This window comes from Camelus bactrianus, chromosome X, assembly GCF_048773025.1.
Source record: "Camelus bactrianus isolate YW-2024 breed Bactrian camel chromosome X, ASM4877302v1, whole genome shotgun sequence".
NCBI classification, from domain to species: domain Eukaryota; kingdom Metazoa; phylum Chordata; class Mammalia; order Artiodactyla; family Camelidae; genus Camelus; species Camelus bactrianus.
In genome coordinates, this window is record NC_133575.1 from 83,931,017 (window position 1) to 83,956,411 (window position 25,395).

Genomic DNA, 25,395 nt, shown 5'->3' on the forward strand with positions numbered 1-25,395 from the left:
ACCCTGAAGTAATCATCTTTGTCAAGGAAGGGGTTAAGGTGGGTCTCTGTCTTACAGCACGCCCAGCAGTACAGCACGTCGGGAGAAACTCTGAGTCCTTTCCAGAAACAGTACTCTTCCTTCGGAGCACTTTTCCAGTTTTCTCGTCTGTTTACAACCACCTCACCCGCTTCCCAGACCACAGGAATTTTCCCCATACCCTTTCAACATCACACTTCATTAGGAAATGTTCCTAGCAGACATATGATGTTTAAAAATTCTTTACCTTCGATGTAATGTTAAATTATACTGCCAGAGTCAAGTTTTTGGATTACATAAAATTACACGTGTACCTTCACTTTCAAAACAAAAGATGTATCCCAAGTTAATCCTAAGGCAAATTTCTGTAAAGGGAACTTGATTTTTTAATGTTATTTTATGATCATTTGAGCCACATTACTCAAGAAAAGACAATTTGACCCCATCCAAAAAAGATACAGCTTGTATTAAAATGGCTCCTCAGTCCTGGTGTGCACTCTATGTACCAGACACCAGGAAAATAAATATCTATCTACCCACAAGCATGAAAGACCCAACCCACCAACCACAGCAAAAATACTCTCTAATATCTGACAGGAAGAGAATCTTGACCTGCTGAACAAAAAACAGATCAATTTTTATCCCTAAGAGTGGCTCTTCACAAAGTGGGTTTTCTTATTCTTAGCCATCAGTTCTTTCATTAATACTGAGTTAAATTATTCTAAATTAAATTAATTTGAAGTTAAACTGTCTTATTATTGAACCTACCCTAGCAGTTACACTCTTAGGTTTATATCCAAGAAAAATGAGTATGAATGTCCGCCAAAAGATATGGTCAAAAATGTTCATAGCAGCTTTATTCACAATAACCAAAACCTATAAAATAACCCAAATGCCTATCAACAGGGGTGCTATGGACTGAATGTTTGCATCCTCCCAAAATTCTTATGTTGAAGCCCTAATCCCCAAAGTCATGGTATTTTGAAGTGGGGTCTTCAGGAGGTAATTAGGTCATGTGGGTGGAGCCTTCATGAACAGGATTAGTGTCCTTATAAAAATAAATGCCAAAGAGATGATCTCTCTCCACCATGTGAGGACACAGCAAGAAGGTGGCCATCTGCAAACCAAAAAGATGGACCTCCCTCACCAGACACCTAATCTGCTTGTGCCATGATCTTGAAGCTTACCAGCCTCCAGAACTGTGAGAAAAAAATGTTTGTTGTTTAAGCCACCCAGTCTATGGCATTTTGTTACAGCAGCCTGAATTGACTAAGACAAGGGGAATGGATAAATACATTGTGGTGAATCACACATGGGAATGGTACACAATAACAAAAAAGAACTAATAGTATACACAAAATAGTATACACATGGATGTATCTCACGTACATTACATTAAAAAAGAGGCCAGACACAAAACAGTACAGATAATACAATTCTATTTATATAAAGTTTGAAATCAGGCTAAGCCAATCTATGATAATAGCAGTCAGAATAGTTGTTACCCTTGGAAGAAGGTGTCAACTAGGAGGAGGCAAGAGGGAACCTTTCGGAGGACCAGAAATGTTCTATGTCTTGATATGGGTGAATGTTACACATATATAAACTTTCACTGAGCTGTACACTTAAGATCTGTGTACTTTACTGCCTATAGACAACAATACTTCAAGAAGGAAGAAAAAGATAAGTCCCTATAGTGGATTTATTTCTGATACAGATTGGCAATGCAAATCAAAATTATGCAACAACAAAATATTCTTTTGTTATCAGGAGTAGAGATACAGTTCTGAATTTATCCCTGTACACACACACACACATCAAATCCAAGTGCAAGTAGTTTGGGGCTTCAGATATTATTTAGATATAAGGTCAATTTATTGGACTTTTCAATTAGTAGCATTCCAAAATGCTATCTATTTTTACAGGCTTATTTTGATTTGAAGTTCACTTATCAGAGAAATATATTGAATTTGTTCCCCAAAACTTAATGAAAGAAAGCACAGTAGACTGAAGAGAACACTGGCCTATGAATTAGAAGAGCTGGGTTCCATTTCTGCTCTTCTGCTAGCCAAGTCACCTTGGGCCAGTATTCAAGCTAAGATTCCCTTTCCTTACCCATAAAATGGAGATAATACTTTCCTCCCTTCAGAGCTATAGTGAGGATCAAGTAAGAGAATGGATATGAATGTGCTTTGTAAAATTTAAAGTGTTAATATCCCCAAAGCTGTGTTTAATTAGAACTTGTGCCTGGGTGTGGCCAATAGAAAATGTACTTAAATTTCAAAGCTTCTATTTCAGTTTCACATAACTGACATTTAACCAGAGAGTCAGGATTAGCAAGTACACTCTAATTCTAAGATCTCTGAAAAGTTGAAATAATTCCATTATAATAAACACTGAAAATAGATATGTTCAGGGAAGTACAGTTCAAAACGGCCTTGTTTTACCGAATTGTGACTTTTAGATGTAGCTCAAGCAATGCAATATCCATTATATTCAGTTCACACCTCTAGAACTTTAAACCGTTTCTGCAACACCCACGCCATAGTCCCCCTCTCCATGATGAACTTCACAATAACTGCCCCTGAAGGCTGCCTCTGCTTCTACCCTCTGCCATCCACTGTGACCACTACAGCAAAATTTAAAAAAAAAAACTCTTCACCCTGAAATCCTTGTCAGAACACTGAATACTTCTTGTCAGAGAGCCCCAAATGGAAGCTCTTTTGTGTCACCTTTGGAAGTTTGTTTCTTTGATGAGAAGAGGTGATGTAGGCCAGAGTAGCCTCAAAATGCTTCCTGTCACCAACTAGTCTTTCCAGTGGGCCCAGCAGGAAACCCCTGACTGGAGAGCCACGCAGTGTGAAGAGAGTTTGACAGAAGGAAAAATTAGGGTGATTTAGTTTCAAGGACACCAGTGGTTCCTGTTCCTGGAGGTTTCGTTCTTAGTTGCACAGTTAAGCTCCCCAAAGTAGAACAAGCCTGCAGATAAACAAGCAAAACAAACTAGAGGAGGTAAATCCTGAGCCTCTCAAAATCCTTGAGAAGCATTCCCTTCAGGCATTAAGTCCTAGTTAAGAAGCCTTTGTTGAGCCTACTGAGCTAGGGGATGGGGATCAACTTTACAAAAGTAGATCAACAGCAGCATGAAGGGCCAACTGACAAGGAAAGAGATAAAAAATCATTAAAAAAAAACTCATACGGGTTCACAGACACAGACACAGACACATACACACATACACACACACAGACAAAGACCAATGGTCAGAGACCATTTAGTGCAAGGGCAGACATTAAATCACATTTCAATAGGCTTAGTATACCAATATATTATAGCATAGGGCCTCAGGTTGACAGTCAATAGAGGAGACTAGTCTTAAGGGAAATTTAATGATAATGAATATAGAGAAAGCTGGGATACAGACCCTGGCCCCATTCTATTGTACCATAAAGGAGCTAGCTACAGCTTTAATGCCTGAATAAGCAGAGCCTCTGGTATGGGCAGCAATTGTGCCAATCATCAAACAATTTGTAGGAACAATGAATGTTACCCTATCCATAGTTTTTTACTCTGAAATGACTGAAAATGCAAGGTTTAGCAAAGAATTCTTACCTGATAGTTAACTTTTATTTAGTATTTATAAATATACCAATTGGAAGCTACAAAACAGTACTGAAGAAATTAAACATGACACAAATAAATGGAAATATATCTGTGTTCATGAGTTAAAAGACTTAATATTGCTAAGATGTCCTTACAATCCAAAGTGACCTTCAGTTTCAATACTCTTTAGTTGAGAAATTGCATGCATAAGACCAGAGAAGTCACATCCCCCTAAAAAAAGGTTTCAGAAACCTCAGAATCTCTAGCCAGGTTGATTGATGAAGGTCTTTCATTGAACTAATAAGCCAGTCCATTAAGAAATGGGAGAAATGGCTATTTTCTCAAATACACAGATCCCAACACAGTTACATAACACACAAAGAAACAGGTAAACATGACCAAAGAACAAAATAAATCTCCAGAAACTGATCCTAAAGAAATGAAGACACATAAATCACCTGACAAAGAATTCAAAATAACCACCGATCTAAGAGCTCAGGAAAATGGTGTATGAATAAAATGAGAATATCAACAAAGAGACAAAATATTTTTAAGTGCACCAAGCAGAAAATTTGTAGTTGAAGAATATAATAACTCAACTGAAAAATTCACTAGAAGGGTTCAACAGCAGATTTGAGTAAGAAGAATAACCAATAACTCAAAGACAGGTCATTTGAAACTATCCAGTCAGTGAAACAAACAAAAAGAATGAATAAGAGAGAAGAAAGTCTAAGAGACTTATGGGATATGATTAAATGGACCAAGATATGCATTTTGGGACTCCTAGAAGGAGAAGAAAGAGAAAGGGGCAGAAAATTTATTTGAAGAAATAACGGCTGAAAACTTTCACAATCCAGGGAAGAAAACGGACATGCAGTTTCAGAAGCCCAGTGGACTTCAACGAGAACCCAAAGACACTGACATTAAGACATGTTATAATCAAATTGTCAAAAATTTAAAGACAGAATTTTGAAAGCAGCCAGAGAAAAGTAACTCCTCAAGACAAGGGAACTCCCATTAAGACTACCAGTGGATTTCTCAGCAGAAACATTGTAGGCCAGAAGGAAGTGGGATGAGACATTCAAAATGCTGAAGGAAAAACATGCCCAACAAGAATACTATAGCCAGGAAAATTATTCTTCAAAAATGAAGGAAAAATAGACATTTCCAGATAAAAAAGCTGAGGCAGTTCATTGCTACTAGATCTGTCCTACAAGAAATTCTAAAGAGAGCCCTTCAAGCTGAAACGAAAAGACACTAAACAGAAACATGAACACATAGGAAAGTATAAAGGTCACTTGTAAAAGTAAATATATAGACAAATACAGAACACTGAATACTGTAACAGTGATGAGTGAATCATTCAAATTCTGGTATGACAAAAGTTAAAAAATGACTATAACTATAAAAATGTTCATAGATACACAATATAAAAAGATGTAATTTGTGATATTGATAACATAAGATGTGTTGGGGGGAGAAGTAAAAAGTACAGAATATTTGTATGTAATTGAAGTTGTTGTTACAAGTTTAAATAAATGATTATATCTGTAGTATGTTTTACATGAGCCCCATGGTAACCACAAAGAAAATACCTATAGAATAGACACAAAAGAAAATGAGAAAGGAATCAAAGCATGTCACTAAAAAAAAAAAATCAATGAAAGAAAGGAAGACAGCAAGGAATGAAAAAAGAGACCAAAAAGGTACAAGACAGAAAGAAAATAATAAAATGGCAATGGTAGGTCCTTCCCTATCACTAACTACTTTAAATGAAAATGAATTAAGTTTCCCAATCAAAAGGTATAAAGTGGCTGATGGATAAAAAGACAAAATCCAGCTATATGCTGTCTACAAGAGACTCATTTTAGATTTAAGGACACATGTAAGCTGAATGTAAAAGTATGGAAAAAGATATTTCATGCAAAGTGTAACCAAAAGAGAGTAGGCATGATTATATTTATATCAAACAAAATAGACTTTAAGTTAAAAAAAATCTGTCAAAAAGACAAAGGAAAACATTATGTAATGATAAAAAGCCAATTCATTAGTAAGTTATAACAATTATAGATATAAAGCACTCAGCATCAAAGGACTCAAATATATGAAGCAAACACTGACAAGACTGAAGGGAGATAAAGACAGTAACACGATAGTAGGAGGGGATTTCAACATGTCACTCTTAATAATGGAGAGAAAATTCAGACAGAAGATCAACAAGAAAACAAAATATTTGAGCAACACTATATGAATCTAACAGACATATAGAACATTAACCCAGTAGCAGCAAAATACATGTTCTTCTCAAGTGCACACAGAACATTCTCCAGAATAGATCACGTTAGGTCACAAAACAAGTCTTAACAAATTTTAACAGACTGAGATCATACCAACTATATTTTCCAACCACAATGGAATGAAATTGGAAATTAATGGCAAGAGAAAAACTGGAAAATTCACAAATATGTGGAAATTTAAAAACACTCTTGAACAACCAATGAGTCATGAAGAAATCAAAAGGGAAACTGAAAAATATCTTGATACAAATGAAAATGAAAATGTAACATACTAAAACTTATGAAATTGCAGCAACAGCAGTACTAAGAGGAAAGTTTATAGTGATAAATGCCTACATTAAAAGAGAAGAAAGTTTTCAAATGAACAGTCTAACATTACACTTCAAGGAACTAGAAAAAGAGGAACATATTAAGTCCAAAGTTAGTAGAAGAAAGAAAATAATTAAGGTTAGAGCAGAAATAAAAAAAAAACAGAGAATGGAAAAAAAATCAATGATACTAAGAGTTGGGTTTATAAAAAGATCATCAAAATTAACAAATCAAATCTAGTTCCATTAGCTAAAAAAAGAGAATTCTCAGATAAATAAAATCAAAAATGAAAGAGGCATTATAATGAATGCCACAGAAATTAAAAGGATTATTGGAGACTACTATGAATAATCGTATACCAACAAACTGGATAACCTAGAAGAAATGGATAAATTCCTAGAAATATATAACTTATCAAAATTGAATCATGAAGAAATAGAAAATCTGAACAGAATTATAACTAGCAAAGAGATTGACTCAGTAATCAAAAAGCTTCCAACAAAGAAAAAGCCCAGGACCTGATGAATCCACAAAGACTCCACAAAAATTGTGAGAACTAATAAATGAATTCAGTATACACTCTAATGATTAAGTCTTTACAGGATACAAAATCAACATACAAAAATCAGCTATATTTCTATATGCTAACAATGAACTATCTGAAAAGGAAACTTAGAAACCAATTGTATTTAAAATAGCATCAAAAAGAATAACATATCTAGGAATAAACCAAGGAAGTGAAACTCTTGTACACTGAAAATTACAAAACATTGCTGAAAAGAATTTAAAGGTACAAATAAATGGAAAGATAATCTATGTTAATGGACTGGAAAACAATATTGTCCAAATGTCCACACTATCCAAATCAATCTACATATTCAATGTGATCCCTATCAAAATGTCAATGGCATTTTTACAGAAACAGAACAAAGCAATCCTAAAATTCATGTAGAACCACAAAGAACCCCAAATAGCCAAAATAATCTTAAGAACAAAGAACAAAGCTAGAGGCCTCACACATCCTAATTTCAAAACATATTACAAAGTTATAGTAGTCAAAACAGAATAGTATTGGCATAAAAACGAACATATGGATAATGGAATAAAACACAGTACCCAGAAATAAATTCACACACATATGATCAAATGAACTCCAACAAGGTGCCAAGAGTACATAATGGGTGAGAGGAGTCACTTCTACAAATGGCATTGGGCAAACTGCATACCCACATGCAAAAGAATGAAACTGGAAACTTATCTTATTACACCACACACAAAAATAAACTCAAAATTAAAGCCTTCAATATAAGACCTAAAACTATAAAACACCTACAAGAAAACCCAGGGAAAAAAAACCTTAAGACATTGGTCTTGGCAATGACTTCTTGGATATGACACCAAAAGCACAGGCAACGAAAAAAAAAAAAAAAACAGACAGGAGGGATTATGTCAAATAAAAAGTTTCTGCACAGCAAAGAAAACAATCAACAGAAATATTTCCTCCAACATAGGATATATTCTATGTTGGAGGAAATACTTCCAAACCATATTTGTGACAGGGGTTAATATCTAAAATATATAAGGAACTCCTACAACACAGTAGCAAAAAATAATAATAACTATATTTTTAAATTGTCAAAGGACTTAAATAGACATCTCTGCAAAGAAGACATTCACATGGCCAACAGTTATATGAAAAAAGTGCTAACCATCACTGATCATCAGAGAAATGCAAATTAAAACCACAATTAGATATCATCTCATTCCTGTTAGGATGGCTATTTAAAAAAAAAAAAGATAACAAGTGTTGGCAAGAATGTAGAGAAATGGAACCCTCCTATGCTGCTAGTGGGAATGTAAAATGATGCCACTGTTATGGAAAACAGTATAGAAGCTCTTGAAAAAATTCAAAATAGAACTACTATATAATCCAGAAATATCATTTCTGGGTATTTATCCAAAAGAACTCAAATCAGGATTTTGAAGAGATATTTGCACTCCCATGTCCACTGCAGCATTATTCACAATAGCCAAGAAGTAGAAATAACCCAAATGTCCACCAATGAATGAATGGATAAAAAATGTGGCATATGTAGTGTGTGTATGTGTATGTGTGTGTGTAAATATATATATATATATATATATATATATATATATATATATATATATATATATATATGTATGTATGTATGTATTAGTCTGCCATATAAAAAGGAAATCCTGTCATATGCTACAACATGGATGGAAACTTGAGGACATTGTGCTAAGTGAAATAGCCAGTCACAGAAGATCAAATACTGCATCATTCCACCCAAATGAGGTATCTAAAGTAGTCAAACTCATAGAAACTGAAAGTAGAATGGTGGTTGCCAGGGACTAGGGGGAGGGGGAAATGGGGAGTTGCTATTCAATGGGTATAGAGTTTCAGTCATGCAAGATGAAAACAACATTGTGCTTATAGTTAACAATACTGTAATGTGGACTTAAAATTTTAAGAGGATAGATCTCATATTATGTATTTTTTACCACAATAAAAAAAAAATGTAAGTCATGCAGCTAAACCACTGCGGAGTGGGAAATTTATAGCACTAAATGCTTACCTTAGAAAAGAGGAAAAGTCTCAAATTAAAAAAATCTAACTTTCCATCTTTAAAAAAACTAAAAAGACAAGAGTAAAATAAACACAAAGCAAGTAGAAGGAAGGAAATACACATTTAAGAACAGAAATCAATGAGATTGAAAACTAAAAATTAAGAGAACAATCAGTGAAATAAAGACCTGGTTCTTTGAAAAGATCAGTAAAACAGACAAACCTCTAGCAAGATAAATAAAAAAGACAGAAGACACAAATGATTAATATCAGAATGAGAGGGGATATCACTAGAGACTCTGCAAACACCAAAAGGGTAAAGGGAATACTACAGTCAAATCTACACACATTTTACAATTTTGATAAACTGGAGCAATTCCTTGTAAAATACACACAAACACCCAATATGAAATAGAAAATTTGAGTACCCCTATAACTATTAAGGAAATTAATCTGTACTTTTAAAATTCCAAAAAAAAAAAACCAGAAAGAAATCTCCAGGTCCAATTGGTTACACTGGAGAATTCTACCAACCACTTAAAGGAAAATTAATACCACTATTACACAGTCTCTTCCGGAAAATAGAAGAGGGAATACTTCCCAACTCTTATTATAGGGCCAATATTTCAGTGATACCAAAATCAGACAAAGAAAGTACCAAAAATTAAATAACAAGTCAATATCATTCATAAATAGAGACACAAAAATTCTTAACAAAATATTGGCAAATATAATTCAGCAATGTGTAAACAAATTTATACACTATGTACAAGTGGGTTTATTCCAGGGATGCAAGATCGGTTCAATATTTGAAAATGAATCAGAAAGATTGCAAATTAAAAAATTCACATGGTCACATGGATATCTAAAAAGCTGTTTGACTAAATGCAACGTTCATTCATGATAAAAAAAAATCCTCAGAAAACTAGGAATTAAGGGGGAATTGCCTCAACTTAAAAAGAGTATCTACCCCAAAACATTACAGCTAACATCACATTTAATGCTGAGAGACTGACTGCTTTCTCCCTATGACTGGAAACAAGGCAAAGGTTTAGCTCTTACAACGGCTATTAAACATAGTACTGGGATTCTGCACCAGAACAATAAGAGAAGAATAGGAAATGAAAGGCATACAGAGTAGAAAGAAAGAAATACCACTGTCCTTATTTGCAGATGACAAGATGGTCTTCAAAGAAAATCCCAAGAAATCAACACTAACAAAAATCCTCTAGAACTTAATCTGTAAATCCAGCAACATTGTAGAGTACAAGACTGTCATACCAAAATCAGTTGTATTACTATATACTAGCAATGAACACATGGAAACCAAAATTTAAAATACAATATTATTAACAGTCACTCAAAAAAGGAAATAGTTATAATTCTAACAAAACATATATAGGACTTGTATCTGAAAACTACACAATGCTGAAAACCACACAATGCTAACAAAAGAAATAAAAGATCTGAATAGAGAGACATACCCTGTTCATGAACTGGAAGCAACATAGTAAAGATATCAGTTCTCCCCTTAATATACAGGTCTTATACAATTTTTATAAACATCCTAGCAATTTTTTTAGATATAGCCATGCTTGTTTTAAAATGTACAGAGAAAGGGAAATAAACAATTTGAAAGAACAATAAAACAGGAGGTATCACTCTACGCAATTTTAAAACTTATTACAGAGCTATAGTAATCAAGACTGTGTGATATGGCAAAGGGACAGACACACAGGTCAATAAATCAGAACAGAGAATCTGAAATAGGCCTATACCAGTACAGCATACTCATTTTCTACTACAGTACAGAAGCAATTCAATGGAACTGAAGCCATTGGAAATCCATAGTTTAAAAATTAACCTCTACCTAAACCTCACACTGAATACAAAAATTGCCTCAAAATGGATCACTGACTTAAATGTAAAATATAACTAAAAAACTTTAGAAGAAAATCTACAAAAAATCTTTAAGACCTAAGGCTTGGTGAAGAGTTGTTAGACATAACAACAAAAGCACAATCCATAAAAAAAATCAATAATGTGGACATCATCAAAATTAAAAGCTCTTGCTCCATGAAAAATCCTATTAATAAGATGAAAAGACAAGCCACAGATTGGTAGAAAAATATTTGCAAGCTACATATGTGACAAAGAAATTGTATCTAGAATATAAAAAGAACTCTCAAAATTGAACAGGTAAAAACAAAACACCCCAAACAATGCAATTATAAAACGGACAAAGGATTTGCAACAGCATGGATAGAACTTGAGGGTATTATGCCAAGTGAAATAAGTCAGAGAAAGACAAATACTGTATGACTCCACTCATATGTGGAAAATAAAGACAAACAAAATAAATGAACAAACCAAGCAAAAACAAACAGGTAGATACAGAGAACAGAGTAGTGGTTACAAGAAGGAAAGGGGCAGAGGGAGGGCAAAATGGGTAAAGGGGGTCAACTGGATGGTGATAGATAGAAACTAGATTTTTGGTGATGAGCAATCTGTAGTGTATGTTGAAGTAGAAACAATGTATACATGAAACATATAATGTTACAAACCAATGTCACCTCAATAATTTTTTTTAATTTTAAAGAAAATGGGCAAAGAATACAGAGACCTTGCATTGAAGAATATATAGGGATGGCAAATAAACACATGAAAAGATACTGACCATCGTTAGCCATTAGAGAAATGCAAATAAAACCACAATAAAGATATCACTATGATGCACTTATCAGAATGGCTAAAATAAAACACAATGACAATGACAATATGGCAAGGATGCAAAGAAACTGGATCTCTTATACGATGACTGCCATTGGGAGTGTAAAAATGCTATATAACCACTCTGGAAAAGCTTCTTTAAAAACTAAACATACATTTACCATATGACCCAGCCATTACTCTCCTGGGCAGTTATCTCAGACAAATGAAAGTTTATGTCTACACAAAATCTTATCCTCAAATGTTTTTCACAGTTTTATTTGTAATAGCCCCAAACTGGAAACAACCAAATGTTCCTCATTCGGTGGGTGGTTAAACAAACTGTATAGTACACCCATAGCATGAAATATTTCTCAGCAATAAAAAAGAACAGACTATTGATACAGATATCAATTTGAGTGGATCTCAATGTCATTATACAAAGTGGAAAAACTGGAAAAAGTCACATTCTTTACGATTTCATTTATCTAAAATTCTCAAAATGACAAAATTATAGAGAAGGAAAACAAATTGGTATTTAGCAGGGGTTCTGGATGGTGAGGGTAAGTGGTAGGTGTGACTATGAACTGGTAGCTTTCTAGTGAAGGAATATTTCTGTATCTTGATTGCAGTTATGGTTGCACAAATCTACACAAGCTATAAAATAACACAACTGCACACACACATCACTCTGTTACTGAATGTAAGTTCGTGTGCCTGACGCATTGTGAGGGCAAACAAACCAAAACATTGGAGTCTGGAGTAGAGAAAGGTTTACTGCAGGGCCAAGCAAGGAGGACGGGGTGACTCATACCCAAGAAAACCCCCAAATCCCCAAAGCATATTTAAAGGCCAGGTAAGGGAGGGGGACTGTGAACAACTTGTGCACAATTCTCTGATTGGTTGATGCTGAGGTAACAGGGCGGTCAACAATATCAACCCCCAGGCGCCAGACGGTCTGGGGGCCAGGTGCTCATGATCATCAAATTGTTAATTTCCTCCATTTGATGGTGGTTTTTAGCATCTGAAAAACTCAGGAAATATACAGGAGATACTATGATCTGGGTACTTCAGAGAGGAGCTACAGCAGAAGATATGGGGGAGGGGTCTGTCCTGGGAAGGCCCCACAGGTTCCTGCTTGGTTACAATTTCAATGTCAATTTCCTAGTTTTAATATTGTATTATAATTATGTGAAATGTAATGATGGGGTAAACTGGATGAAGAGTAGGTGGAGCCTTTCTATACTCTTTTTGCAACCTCTTATGAATCTTCTATTATTTATAATAACACGTTAAAAAAATATACCACTTATAAAGCAAATAACTCAGAAACAAGAGTGTGGAAGCAAAAACCCCCGGATCAAGTAAGCAAAATGTTTTATTACAACAACCTATAACAATATGCCAGTTTCATGAAGAGAGAGATTTTAAGTGGGGAAGATTTGTACAGTCCAGTGACATACAATACCAAGGACATTTCTATCTGTAGGATCTAAACTTGTGCTTTAAAAAATGACAGCCACAGATTAAAATGTCTCATCTTAAACCAGGCAAAAGGCTAGTGTGAATTGCTTGCAATTAACCACATAAACAGATCACACCTGCGAATAATGAAAAACCAATCGCAAAGGGTATTCAGGCCAGCTGTTCAAACTTTATGTAGTAAGTGGTGGGAATGGAGAAGTTATAAATAATTCTTACAATTCAATAATAAAAAGACAATAAAGACAACAACTCAATTTAAAAATGGAAAAGATACATGAATAGCTAATAAGTAAACAAAGATGTTCATCATCACTAGTCATTAAGGAAATACAAATCAGAACAACAATGAGATACCATTTCACATCCATTCAAAATGGCCCCAAAATCTGAAATATTTACTATCTGGTGCTTTACAGAACCCTGTTCTACACTATAACAGGATAAATATAAACATAATCAGTCTCTTTCTTGAGTGTATTCTTATCATTACCTAGTTTTGGCATGATGCTCTTCTGGATATGCCCTATAAAGGAGAAGCCTTGCATCTCTTCTCCTATGGCACTATTTAGGATTTCCATAAATAGAAACACTATTAACTTAATATTAACTTAATCTAACAAAGCCTCGATGTCGTCGTTATTATCATGATATTAAAGAGCCAACACCATACCACAGTGTCAAGATGATCCTTATCAAGCTGTGATGTCACCAGGCCATGAACTCACCGAGATCTCTTAGATATCAAGTGGCTCCTATGGCATCACACCCTGCCTTTGGCATCACCCCGGCACATCATCTTACTGTCATATGCTATCATTACTGTGACAGAATTCTGCCCTGATGCCACTCCGCCGAGATGTCAGAATAATTAACCTCCACTTCTTTTCATTCCTTTCGCGGCAGCAGCGAGGGGGAGGGTAGCCACAAGTACCGGTTTGAGCCCAGGAGGTAGTACTCAGCTTCTACTGTTTTCCCTTCCGCTTACCACTGCAGGTCAGGGCCCCCGGGGAACAGGACTTTTAGGTTCCTATAACTCTCTTGCCATGACCCCGCACCCGTTTCGCGTCACCGACTCAATGCCCCAGCAGCGACCACCCACCCCGGTTCCACACGAAGCCGCTCCCCGTACCTGACTCCATTCTCCAGCTGTCATCCTGGGCCAATTCCACCGGCCACTTGACTACGGCGGCCGCAAGTGACCCTGGGGCTCGTAGTTCCGCGCTGCAAGAAGCAGAGTCGGAGGGAGATGCGAAGGCGCCTCCCCGTCCGGAGCTGCGCTCAAACTGCAACTCCCAGAGGCGCCCTGCGATGAGACAAGCAAAAGAGTGAGGGAGGCCGGTGATTGGTGAAGCTCTACCGGCTCTTTTGATTGGCAGTCGGAGCCGGCGACGTGAGGAGGTCGTTGGTCTGGCTTCCTGGAGATCCTGGGAAGGCGAAATGGAGGGGTGTGTGTCTAATTTAATGGTCTGCAACCTGGCCTACAGCGGGAAGCTGGAGGAGTTGAAGGAGAGGATCCTGGCCGATAAATCCCTGGCTACTAGGACTGACCAGGTAAAGCAGCGCTGGGGCCTCTCCGCAGGAGGTGGCGACGGAGCCCAACGTGGCGGCCCGGCCCAGCCCAGGGTAGGCCGGTTCCGAGAGGGCCAGATCCCCGCCCCCACCGCCCCATCCATACCCGGGGTCACCTCAGGACTCGGGATCGGGCTGCCGGAGCTAGCCCCGCAAACCGCCAATGTTTTGTTTTTGTTTTGTTTTTGGCCCAGTACTTAGCTCGCTGCATTTTGGATATTTCTAGAACGTTTAGCGCATTTCTCAGATATGCCCAGTCTTTAAAATATCTGTGAGAAGGAAAGGTTCTGGTTTTTTAAAAATGGGTTTCTTTGCTTTTATTAGTGATTTTCCCCCCGATGGAACACGTGTGAAATGTAACTGAACGCCTCTTCTGTGCCGGGCAATTTACTGGGAGCTGGGGATGCAATCGAGTGGAAGGAACAAATGTTAATAAAATAATCCCAAATTATATGTCCGATTGTGCTAAATACTCGGGAGGGAAGTTGACGTGGTGCTTTCAGAACGTATAATGGAAGGACTTGATTTAATCTCGCTTAAGAAAGCCGAATGCTGTCATAATTGAAAAGGCGTTGCAAAGGAGGGACGGTTGGGTTATATCTAGAAGGATAAGTAGGGTATCCCTGAGAGATGAACGGGTATTCTAGGCAGAGGCAGAACAGAAGTGAGTGGACCTTAGGCAGTGTTTCTTTCTGCCTTCCCGCTCAAAGGACCCTCCTGCTTTCACCCTGAGTTTCTAGAAAGATTCACGGTGCCCCCAGTAAGCCAACACATATTTGTAGACGGCCTGCTATTTGACAAGCACCGTGCTAAGCACTAGTGAGTGTCACATACTTTAAACTCCCCATTTTTTGTCTTTGGGAAGAAAACTAGAAGTCAGGAGACTTTTTGCCTAGAACTTTTCTTTATTATTCAAAATTGAAAATACCTTTGCCTAGTTTACCTTCATTTTGGTCTGGTAATATTTAATGCTTTTGATTTAATCTAACTATATTAAAGTTTAATCATATTTATAACCATTCTTCATCAAGTCAGTGGCATAAAAAAGGGAGAAGCTATTTAAGATCAAAAGACTTAAGAAGCATAGCAAACAACTGTAACTTACCGACCTCCTATGGATCCTGATTGAAACAAGACAACTGCAAAAAGACATTTGGGGGACAGTTGGGGAAATCTGAATACAGACTGGGTATTTAATGTTATAAAAGAGTTAGTGTTAATTTTTTAGATTTAGGAAATTTTTTTTAGATACTCAAATATTTAGGGATGAAAAGTCAGGATATTTAAGATTTATTTTTTAAAATCTCATCAAGGGAAAAACCAGATGAAGCAAATATGGCAAAATATTTATAAATGTAGGTGATAGGCATATGGGTTTATATTATATTCCCTCTATTTTATGAGTTTGAAATTTTTTTAATAAAGTTTAAAATACCATTTTCTTTTACATAGGGCTAAGAAATGTAACAGTCACTGCAAAAAAAAAAAAGAGTCCCTTTGAGAAACATGACTAACTCCTAGCTTATTATTTTTTTAAAGTAATATTGCTTTCTAATGCTGTGTGTTATGTTTTTAAGTGGTTAGATAGATAATTTCAACTAGTTTATGAACATTTCTTTCGCATAAGATTCATTTGTTCTTTCTAGAGCATCTGGAAAATTCAGAGCAGACATACAGGGGTTTGTGTCCCAACTTCACCATTGACTAGATTTGTGAGCTTGGACAAGTTGCTTACCCTGAGGAATATTAGTTTCCTCATCTGTAAAATGGGGATAATGTCCTCTGTATGGGATCATGAGGATTACAGGAGATGATACGTGAACACTTAGCACAGTGTCTGACATAAAAGTATATAAATAATGTAAATAGCCAAAGGTCTATTGCTGCCAAAGCACTGAAATCAGTTTTTTTGCTCTATTGCTTTCATGGCTTTATTCTGCTCAGAATTGCCTACATTCATCAGTGTATTCTCTCCATGTTACTAAAACCTTGGTCTCTCTACTAAGTAATACAATTTATTTTAAGGTTACCTACCTGAGGATCCAGTGCTCTCCATTTCTTGTTTCCAAACTGTAGGTTTGCTGGCTCCAATATTAATTTTTTTCTGCTTTCTCACCTTAGTTCTTTGATTTCTCTTCAAGAATGATCTTACTGCTTCTCTGTTTCCCGTGTAGGACAGCAGAACTGCATTGCATTGGGCATGCTCAGCCGGACATACAGAAATTGTTGAATTCTTGCTGGAACTTGGAGTGCCAGTGAATGATAAAGATGATGTGAGTACTAGGCAGAGTTGATAAATTCCCAGTTATCTTTAGACTCCAGACTGGTGTTTACTGAAGCCTGAGTATTAAGCTCACAAACAAATTTTGACCTTTATGACTAGGAAGTTACAGTGTGACCCCAGTTACCAAATACGGGACTAGTGGTTGCATTATTTCAGAATGTTCATTTTGCCGCTCATACCCTGTAATTTAAGATAAACATGCCGATAGAGGCTTATTACAATGACCCCTAAGAGTCTGCAAACCCTTTTTTTATTATGTGGGAAATTTTTTTTGGTGAATATTACCTAAATAATGAGAGCCTAGATATCTTTTTTCATTATGTAGAGATTTAGTGTAATGGTATTGGTTATATTAGGATAAGACTTGTGAAGAATTAGGATGGAAACTTTTGTAGATAGATTCCTTTTTAAGGATGCTCAATGAAGTAATATTTCTAATGGCAAAGAAAAACAATTTAATTGAGGAACAGTTGAATACAGCAGGTATATCCACATAATAAAATAATATGCAACCAATAAAGTTATAATTCCAAAGAATGACATAGAAAAATGCTTACAACATAGTAAGTGGAAATTGTGGAAAATGCAACTCTCGGAACTTGATATCCCATGATCCCAATTTTAAAACACCTTAGAATTAAACTTATGTATTATCTCCATGTTACAGGATTATGGGTGCTTTTCTTTTCCTCTGTATACATCTGGTTTCCAGATGTCCTGCAATACTTAATAAGGGAAAAAGAAACAGTATAATTTTTTAAAACCATTCGCACTCAGCTCTTTGTAAATGCCTAAATGTTAGCATTAATCCCTGTGCCTTTTCTCCATGTTTTTTGTTCTTCCCGCCTCTTTTACAGGCAGGTTGGTCTCCTCTTCATATTGCTGCTTCTGCTGGCCGGGATGAGATTGTAAAAGCCCTTCTGGGAAAAGGTGCTCAAGTGAATGCTGTCAATCAGAATGGCTGTACTCCCCTACATTATGCAGCTTCCAAAAACAGGCATGAGGTAGTATTCCATTCCTAGGATACTTCTTTTGTGTTCTGAACCAATACACAAACACAAATAGATTTCTGCATCATGTTCTCCATCTTCCCAGATTGCTGTCATGTTACTAGAAGGCGGGGCTAATCCAGATGCTAAGGACCATTATGAGGCTACAGCAATGCACCGGGCAGCAGCCAAGGGTAACTTGAAGATGATTCATATCCTTCTGTACTACAAAGCATCCACAAACATCCAAGACACTGAGGGTAACACTCCTCTGTAAGTGACAAGTAGCAGTCATTTGTATTCTACCTGACATCAGCCCTCTTGCACTAATTCTTACACATCATTTCTTTTTTTAGTCTACTTATAAATGTAATACATGTTTATGGAAAAAATTTAGAAAGTACACAAAAGTATAAAGATAAAAATTCAAAACGTCTATCATCTTGCCACGCAGAAATAACCACTGATGACATTTTTATGCATTTCCTCCCTGTCTTTTATTTGCAGATGTACATACTTTACATACACTTTTTTTTAATTGGGACCATACTGTATATGTAGTTTTATATCTTGTTCTTTTCACCTCATAGTATATTGTCAGCATTTTCCAATGTTAATAAATATTTCTAAAACGTTTTCAATGGCTATACACAATTCCATTTTATGGATGTGCCATAATTTAATAATTCCTCTATTAATATATATTTAAACTTTCCTGAGTTTTCCACTATTATAAATAAGGCTACACTGACCAACTCTATACAACAATCTTTGGCCATATTCCTAATTATTATCTTAGTATAGACTCCTAGAACTAGAATTGCTGGGTCAACAGACACACACATTTTAAGACTATTGCTATGGATTGTCAGATTGCTTCCAGAGGAGTTTCATCATTGTACCCTCCCAACACCAGTTTGAGAGTGCCTATCACCCCCTCAGCAACACTGAAAATGCCCTTTTCTTATAGGAAAAATAGTGTTACAGAGTTGTAATTTACATTTTTTATTATCAGTGGAGCTAAACATTTTTAATGCCTATGACTAATTACATTTCTTCTCTAAACTGTAATTTTTTGTGTCCCTTTCTCTGTTTCCTTTTGGGAAATTAATATATTTTTTACTGATTTTTTTTACATGCCCTTGACTTGACATAGTACAAATATTAACCTTCTGCCATGTTAGTGGAAAATATTTTTCCCAGTTTGTCTTTTCATGTTGTTTATGATTTTTTTTTTGTGAAACAACAGAAGTTTTTAATGTCTACATAGTCAAACCTGTTCATCTCCCCTCAGGGCTAGAAAGTGCTTCCTTACCCTGAAATTAGTTAAATATTCACCCATATTTTAATGTAGGGGTTTTTTTTTAAACATTGCATTGGTTTGGTTATTGTTTTTCATTTAACTCAAATCCATCTGGAATTGATTTCATGTATGACCTGAAGCTGTCCTCTAACTTGGTATTTTTTCTGTAGAACTTGGCCATTTTTCTTCCTTATTGAATGGTGACTTTTTTGAACAAGAAATTCTATCAATCTTCTTTTTAGTCCAAAATAGGATTCAGGGTTTTTTAAAAGTATTGTTTTCTTAACTTTTAGTTTTAAAAATCTTTTCTGTAGTTCTGAGTGACTCTGTTTAGAAAGACATGCATATTTTAGCTCTTTCTCCGTAACAAGAAAGGCAGGGTGGCCTGGAGGAAATTTAGGAATCAGGCAGTATAGGGTCCTGGAAGAGCCTAGGTTTTAGGAATAGCTAGATGCTATTACCCAATCCAAACTTAGCCACTTAGCAACTATATTAAATACTTACATTAAGTTACTTGAAGTTACTTGACTTTCCTGAACCTAATTTCCTTAGTTATAATACGAGGATAATAATTCCTTCTTCACTAGATTGTTGTGAGGCTTAAGTAAAATTACATGTTAAGTGTCTAATACCTTACCTGGTAAACTTTAAGTGCCTGACAGTGTTTCCCCTCACTTACTGCTCAGCCATGTCATCATTGGCAGGGACTTTAACCTCTGTCACAATTTCAACTGTAAAATGGTGATGATAATACCTTGCTAACTTATGAGGTGGCTATAAGGATCAGATGACATAAAAATTTTTAAACTGCTTTTCCAAAATTTAAACCACACAAATTGCTATTAGCAGATTATGAATTGAAGCTCTTCTAAGTTCTAGCCCAGAATTATTGCACGTGTTTGGTGTAAACTACTAATCTCCATAAAATAAGAAAGTGGTTCCTTAGGCTGGCATGTAGATCCCCTCTGTTGTAGTAGGACCAGAATTGTGATTTATGATCTGGTACTATAAGGCTATTCCACTGAATTTTAACTTATAAACATTTTTCCCCATGCAAATTGATTTTCCTTTCCTGCTTAAATAACTTTCCAATATTACACTACCTAATAGTATGCAGTTTGACTACCTATCAGGAAATCCTGTCCATTACATAGAATTGCAAATGATTAATCGGTTTTTGTGGTCCTTGATTTCAGACACTTAGCCTGTGATGAGGAGAGAGTGGAAGAAGCAAAACTGCTGGTGTCCCAAGGAGCAAGTATTTACATTGAGAATAAAGAAGAAAAGACACCTCTGCAAGTGGCCAAAGGTGGTCTGGGTTTAATACTCAAGAGAATGGTGGAAAGTTAAGCAGCTTGGATTTAGTCTTACTTTGTATCTTTTGTGGTTGTCCCCTAATGTCCTGGAAACTGATGTACTTGTGCACAAAACATCATCTATCAATGATGAAGCTTTTTCATCTTCAGAGTCCTATAAACATGTTGAATATTGTTCCTGCTGAGGTATTTGTTCTACGCTTACAACTTGCTTTCCAGGCATTGAATAACTTGTTGAGATTGTTCTACTATTGTTGTGTATTACTCTATATTGAATTTTGGTTAACTTTGAGTAAGTGATTCTGTGGCTATTGTGAGTCTTCTGCACCCTGCCGTGCACCCTTTATCCCCCTCTGAGGCAGAACAACTCTGAGGTAGTACCAGGCCAGTTGTTCTGCCAAATGTTTCTAGGTGGACTCTAGAATGTTCTTCTGTTTAGTTGAAACACATCCTAACTTGTTTATCAATCTCACTCAGAGGCCTATGCCAAATATTTCCGGTTTTTTTCAACAGTATGGTTTAATTTGTTTTTGTTATAGGAGGAATACGTATGTATTTTGAGGACCAAATTTTCAGTTGGAGAGCATGCTTTCCAAGTCTGGTATTCATAAACACTAAAATAATGAAAAAGAATAGCTTGTGTACCCATGTATCTTTTTAATGAACTATTTCCCTCCAAAATGAAATGTATTATTTTTAAAAATGAGGTTTTAAAGTACCTATATTAAGTCATCCTGAATTGAATAGAATGTCAAGCTTGTTACCATGATATGTAACAAAAATGTATTTTGACTTTTATTTCAGAAACTAAAAAAATAAAACATTGAGAGAATCTCCTAATTTTTCTTTCAAATCAGTTAGATGCCCACTTAAGGCTTTAAATCTTTTATAAAGACACTTCTTGGGTTTTGGTAGCTCTAAAGGCAATAAAATTAGTGAAGCTTGAACTGCAGCTAAAAATCTTTAAAAACAGTAATTTCCTGAATTGCTAATTAAATGTGGAGCAGAAGAAAATTAATTAATAAGTGTAAACTTGATCTCAATTTAGGGAAACATTTTAAATGATTACTAGTCATAAAATCTAATGAACTCCAAGTGACTCTTCAAATTATTTTTTTAATTTGAATTTTATGGGCACATTTGCTTGAAATAAGTAATCCAAGTGAGCCCACAAACTTCGATTAATTTTGGGTCAGAGACTTAATGACCAGTATCTAAAATGAGTTTTGTGAACACAAACTGTGTTGTTGATATGCAAACCCTTTTTTTGAGTGCCGATCTTTATTGTTACTAATCGGGGAAGCATGTTCTTATGGAACTATGTTTATTGAGTGCCAGGAATAGAATTGATGACTGGGGAAATAATTTCTTTCCAGTGTTTTTTAGTGTTATCAGAGAGCAAAATTGTGTCTAATAGGGCCTGTTAGGACTGAAGGCATTCATAAATACTGAGTTTTGTCTGAGGTAATAGGCTTTGCGAATGTAAAAGAAAACTCATCTTAGTTCTTTAATAAACAGTACAAATGGAACCAAGCTTCAGGTAACCTGTAGGCTATTGGCATTTTAAATGAAGTGGCTTAACAACATTTGAATCACTGATTTGTGTAAATTTAAGGATATTGATGGCCTCAGATATTGATCAGATTATTATCTGTTCCCTTTAGGAAACCCGAAAAAGACAAAGCTGATTCAAGGTCAGCAGGTTTTATAGTTACTTTCAAAATAAACTTAAGAAAGATGACAATTTTAATTGTAAAGCTTAACTGAGAATATAAGATGGTAAATGGAAGAGTGGAAAAAAATTTACATTCTTAAGTATCTGTTGGAGAGAATCCACAGTTTCAGTGATGTTCTATAAATTCAAGATAATTCTGCATTTTACTTCGTAACCTTTGACTTAACAATTTAACTGTATGACCCCAGTGTTTTGATTTCCCAATTTAACTGTACCAACTACACTGATTTCATTACATGGCAGTGTCTTCTGCTTTCTGTTTCCATATCCTGTTACAATATCAAGCCCCCAAATCCTTCTGTCATCAAGTTTCATATAGTGTGGGAGCTCCTTACTTTGGGGTGTATGGCTCCAGCCTCACAGTTCTATTGACTGCCTAAAATTGAATGCAGAAATTTGTGCGTTTTTCTGGGAAGAGGGTTCTGTAGCTTTCATCAGATTCTCAGTGGAATCTGTGACTTCCCGAAAGGTTAAGAATCCCTGATTGAGAGAAAAAAGAATGCTAAATCAATTATCAGTAGACATGGGTTCTACAATAGCATAGTTGTACAATACTTCATAAACTTTTATATCCATTCTCCATTGTAGCCTTTTAAGAAAGCAGAAATTATCTCCATCTTACAAATGAGCAAACACCCAGATCTAGAGCTACTGAAATCTAGCTTTCCTGGATCCAGATCTATTTTCTCTCTGCTTCTACTCAAAACAGTAGCCCAAATGGAAGGTACTGTGGCATTTTGATAATAACCCATTAGTTGTTAACACCCTGCCCACCAAACACTATGCTTTTCTTTACACTTCTGGCGTTTGGGTTTTCACGGGGTTTTTTGGTTTGGTTTTTGGTTTCCTGGAACCTTCATTATCTTCTCTGAATTCTTTTTGTTTTTAAACCAAAGCTTCAAAGACAAGTGGGATTATTGAGTCTTTATTGATTGGTTTGAACCTTTTATGAGACCCTAGTCTAACCTGTTTTACAGCACATAGACATTGTAAAACAGCATTTTATTACTAAAACTTGGATTTGTTTCATTAAAATTAGTAGTTTGGTGCAGTTGAAAGAGCATTACACTGGGAATCAGAGAACTTGGGGTCTAGTATTGACTTTGTAAAATCTCAGGCGGATTATTTTAGCTCTCTTCACTCAGGGATTCTCCTCTGGAGACTGGGTGGGGTTTCTGCAGGAATGACCCAGCTTTTTAAACTACATGTACCCCTCCCTGTCTCCCCTACCGAGAATATAATTCTCATCTCCCACTTCCACACTGTCGTTGTCAGGAGTGGGCCATTGTGTGTGTTACTACCGTCAGGTGCACTGAGATTGAAAAAATTGGAGTCCTGTTGATCTCGAAGCTTCTTTCTAGCTCTTCTTACTCAAAGTTCATCAAACCTGGGTTACAGGCCAGTGTAAGAGCTGCAAAGATTAACTTAGCATACAATAGTACAGGAAAAGCTCATTTGGTAACTCTAAAGGACATGCGAGGTCTCAATTTACATGATTTCTTAGTTGTTGGTCAAGAATTACTATGTATTAGTCCCTTTTTTATCATAGATCACGATAACTGGGAGGCCCTCCACAGTGCAGTACAAATTCCAGCCTTCCTCCCCTGCAGTCAGCATGCTGCTGTTGGTAACATGCCAGAACTTGTCATAGTTAGCAAAGCTGTGTACTCCATGAGGACAAAAGCTAGCTCTGATTCTGCTCATCATTGTATCACCAGCCACAGTACCTGGTTCATAGTAGCCATTCAGTAAATGTCCAGTGGGTGACTGAATAAACAGATGAATCTGGGGAGAATAAGGACCTACAGCCCAAAACTGTTCTGTTGACTTCAGCATATCCTAGTTGCTAAATGCATAAACAAAGAGGTGAGGAAAGTTCCTGGAAATCTTTTTGGGTTGTGATAAGTGAATGGTTAAGAAGCCAAGACTGGTTTGGGATTTACTTGGGACTATCCACTTAAATTTTAACTTGTAACAAAATGAATCAGGTAGTTCCCTATCTGAATGAGAATAAAGCTGAAAGAATTTGGTCGAAGCTTAAACCTATCAGAATATTTGGGTAATGACTTATTACTCCATTACTTTTCTGATCCACTGATGAGTAAGCAGGAAAAAAAAACTGTTTTGTTCCCTTATTGGAAATCTAACATAGGAGCCCATTTTACTGCCCAAGTAGGATTTAGTGAGCAAAATTTTATGATTCTGTATTTTATAGAGTCTCAGGATTCATCGCAAACCTAAGTATATGGTGTATTATGGATGTACTAATAGATTAAGGAGACTGGGATAAAAATTGCACTGACCCAGAGTGGGCTTATAAATAGGTGCAGTAGGTAGATGGTAACCCACATGGTTTGGTTTGAGAGAGGCGGAGAAGTCTTCTTCCAGAAATATAGCCCCTCTGGATTGTTCCAGTGCTTGAAATTTCACCATTTAGTATCTCTGGATTTAAGAATTATCTGTCTTCAAGAATTTCCTGTTAAAAGATAAACATTCCTAAGAGAGCTAGCCCATTATCAACTTGAATGACATGACTGGCCAAGAACAGGTCACAGAACGGGCTACCTTTTGTAAGACTGGCAAAGGTAGAGATAGGTCCTGAGAAAGGAACCACGCCTGAGGGATGCAGACCTGCATGGGTCACTGAGCTATCAGGTGCATGACAATCCTCGGTGTTTGGAAAATAAAATGCCAGAAGGCCAGGAAGGGTACTGAAAGGAGAGATCCGAAGATATCACTTCAGATTAACCTCACCTGCTTCCCACCCTTGCCCAACTAAGGCTTCTGCATGGGCAAAATGTATTCTATACTCTTAAATCTACACCATACCCTCCGTTCCTGGCAAATTAATTCTGTTGATTTCAACTCAGCTTCCAGGCCATCAAGATCATTTTGAGTCATATAGCATAGTAGCCACGTACCCCAGGATGCATGATTTAGTAAGTGTGCCTTGTGTGTTTTTATCTAAGTCACTAGTTCTTATTCTTAGATTCAGGGAGTCCGTAATTTATCTAAAATTGTACATGTCACTTTGTGTGTATAAGCATTTTTCTAAGGCAAGGGGTCCAGAGTTTTCAGCATATTCTCAAAGTGATCCATTATCTCAAAAAAGGTTAAAAACCACTGATCCAATGATTTATCAGCATTTTGATCAAAACAGTGCTAGTAAGAGCAGAGTTTTATAAGACTG

The 25,395-nt window shown here is 36.2% G+C and overlaps 2 protein-coding genes across 7 annotated transcripts in view; one reads left to right on the forward strand and one right to left on the reverse strand.

The window, feature by feature from the left end:
• ATG4A (autophagy related 4A cysteine peptidase) overlaps nucleotides 1–14,312 on the reverse strand; it is a 52,975-nt gene extending 38,663 nt beyond the window's left edge. Inside the window, exon 1 of one of the 5 annotated variants that reach the window (XM_074359540.1) lies at nucleotides 14,139–14,312. In XM_074359540.1, the coding sequence (XP_074215641.1) occupies nucleotides 14,139–14,148 (10 nt within the window). In that variant the 5' untranslated portion in view covers nucleotides 14,149–14,312. Of the gene's footprint in view, nucleotides 1–13,734; nucleotides 13,938–14,138 lie in introns of those variants that run through there. The other 4 variants (XM_010946104.3, XM_074359541.1, XM_074359542.1 and 1 more) reach the window with 4 other exon arrangements.
• Nucleotides 14,313–14,382: 70 nt separating this feature from the next.
• PSMD10 (proteasome 26S subunit, non-ATPase 10) lies at nucleotides 14,383–21,302 on the forward strand. 2 transcript variants are annotated; one of them, XM_010946108.3, is made up of 5 exons: nucleotides 14,383–14,560; nucleotides 16,753–16,851; nucleotides 17,720–17,866; nucleotides 17,958–18,045; nucleotides 20,351–20,493. In XM_010946108.3, the coding sequence occupies exons 1-5, from the start codon at nucleotides 14,447–14,449 to the stop codon at nucleotides 20,356–20,358; spliced, it is 456 nt and encodes a 151-aa protein (XP_010944410.2). In that variant the 5' UTR covers nucleotides 14,383–14,446; the 3' UTR covers nucleotides 20,359–20,493. The 2 variants fall into 2 exon arrangements, with proteins under 2 accessions (XP_010944410.2, XP_010944409.2); XM_010946107.3 differs by having other exon boundaries at nucleotides 14,384–14,560; nucleotides 17,958–18,124; nucleotides 20,351–21,302.
• The last annotated feature ends 4,093 nt before the right edge of the window (nucleotides 21,303–25,395 follow it).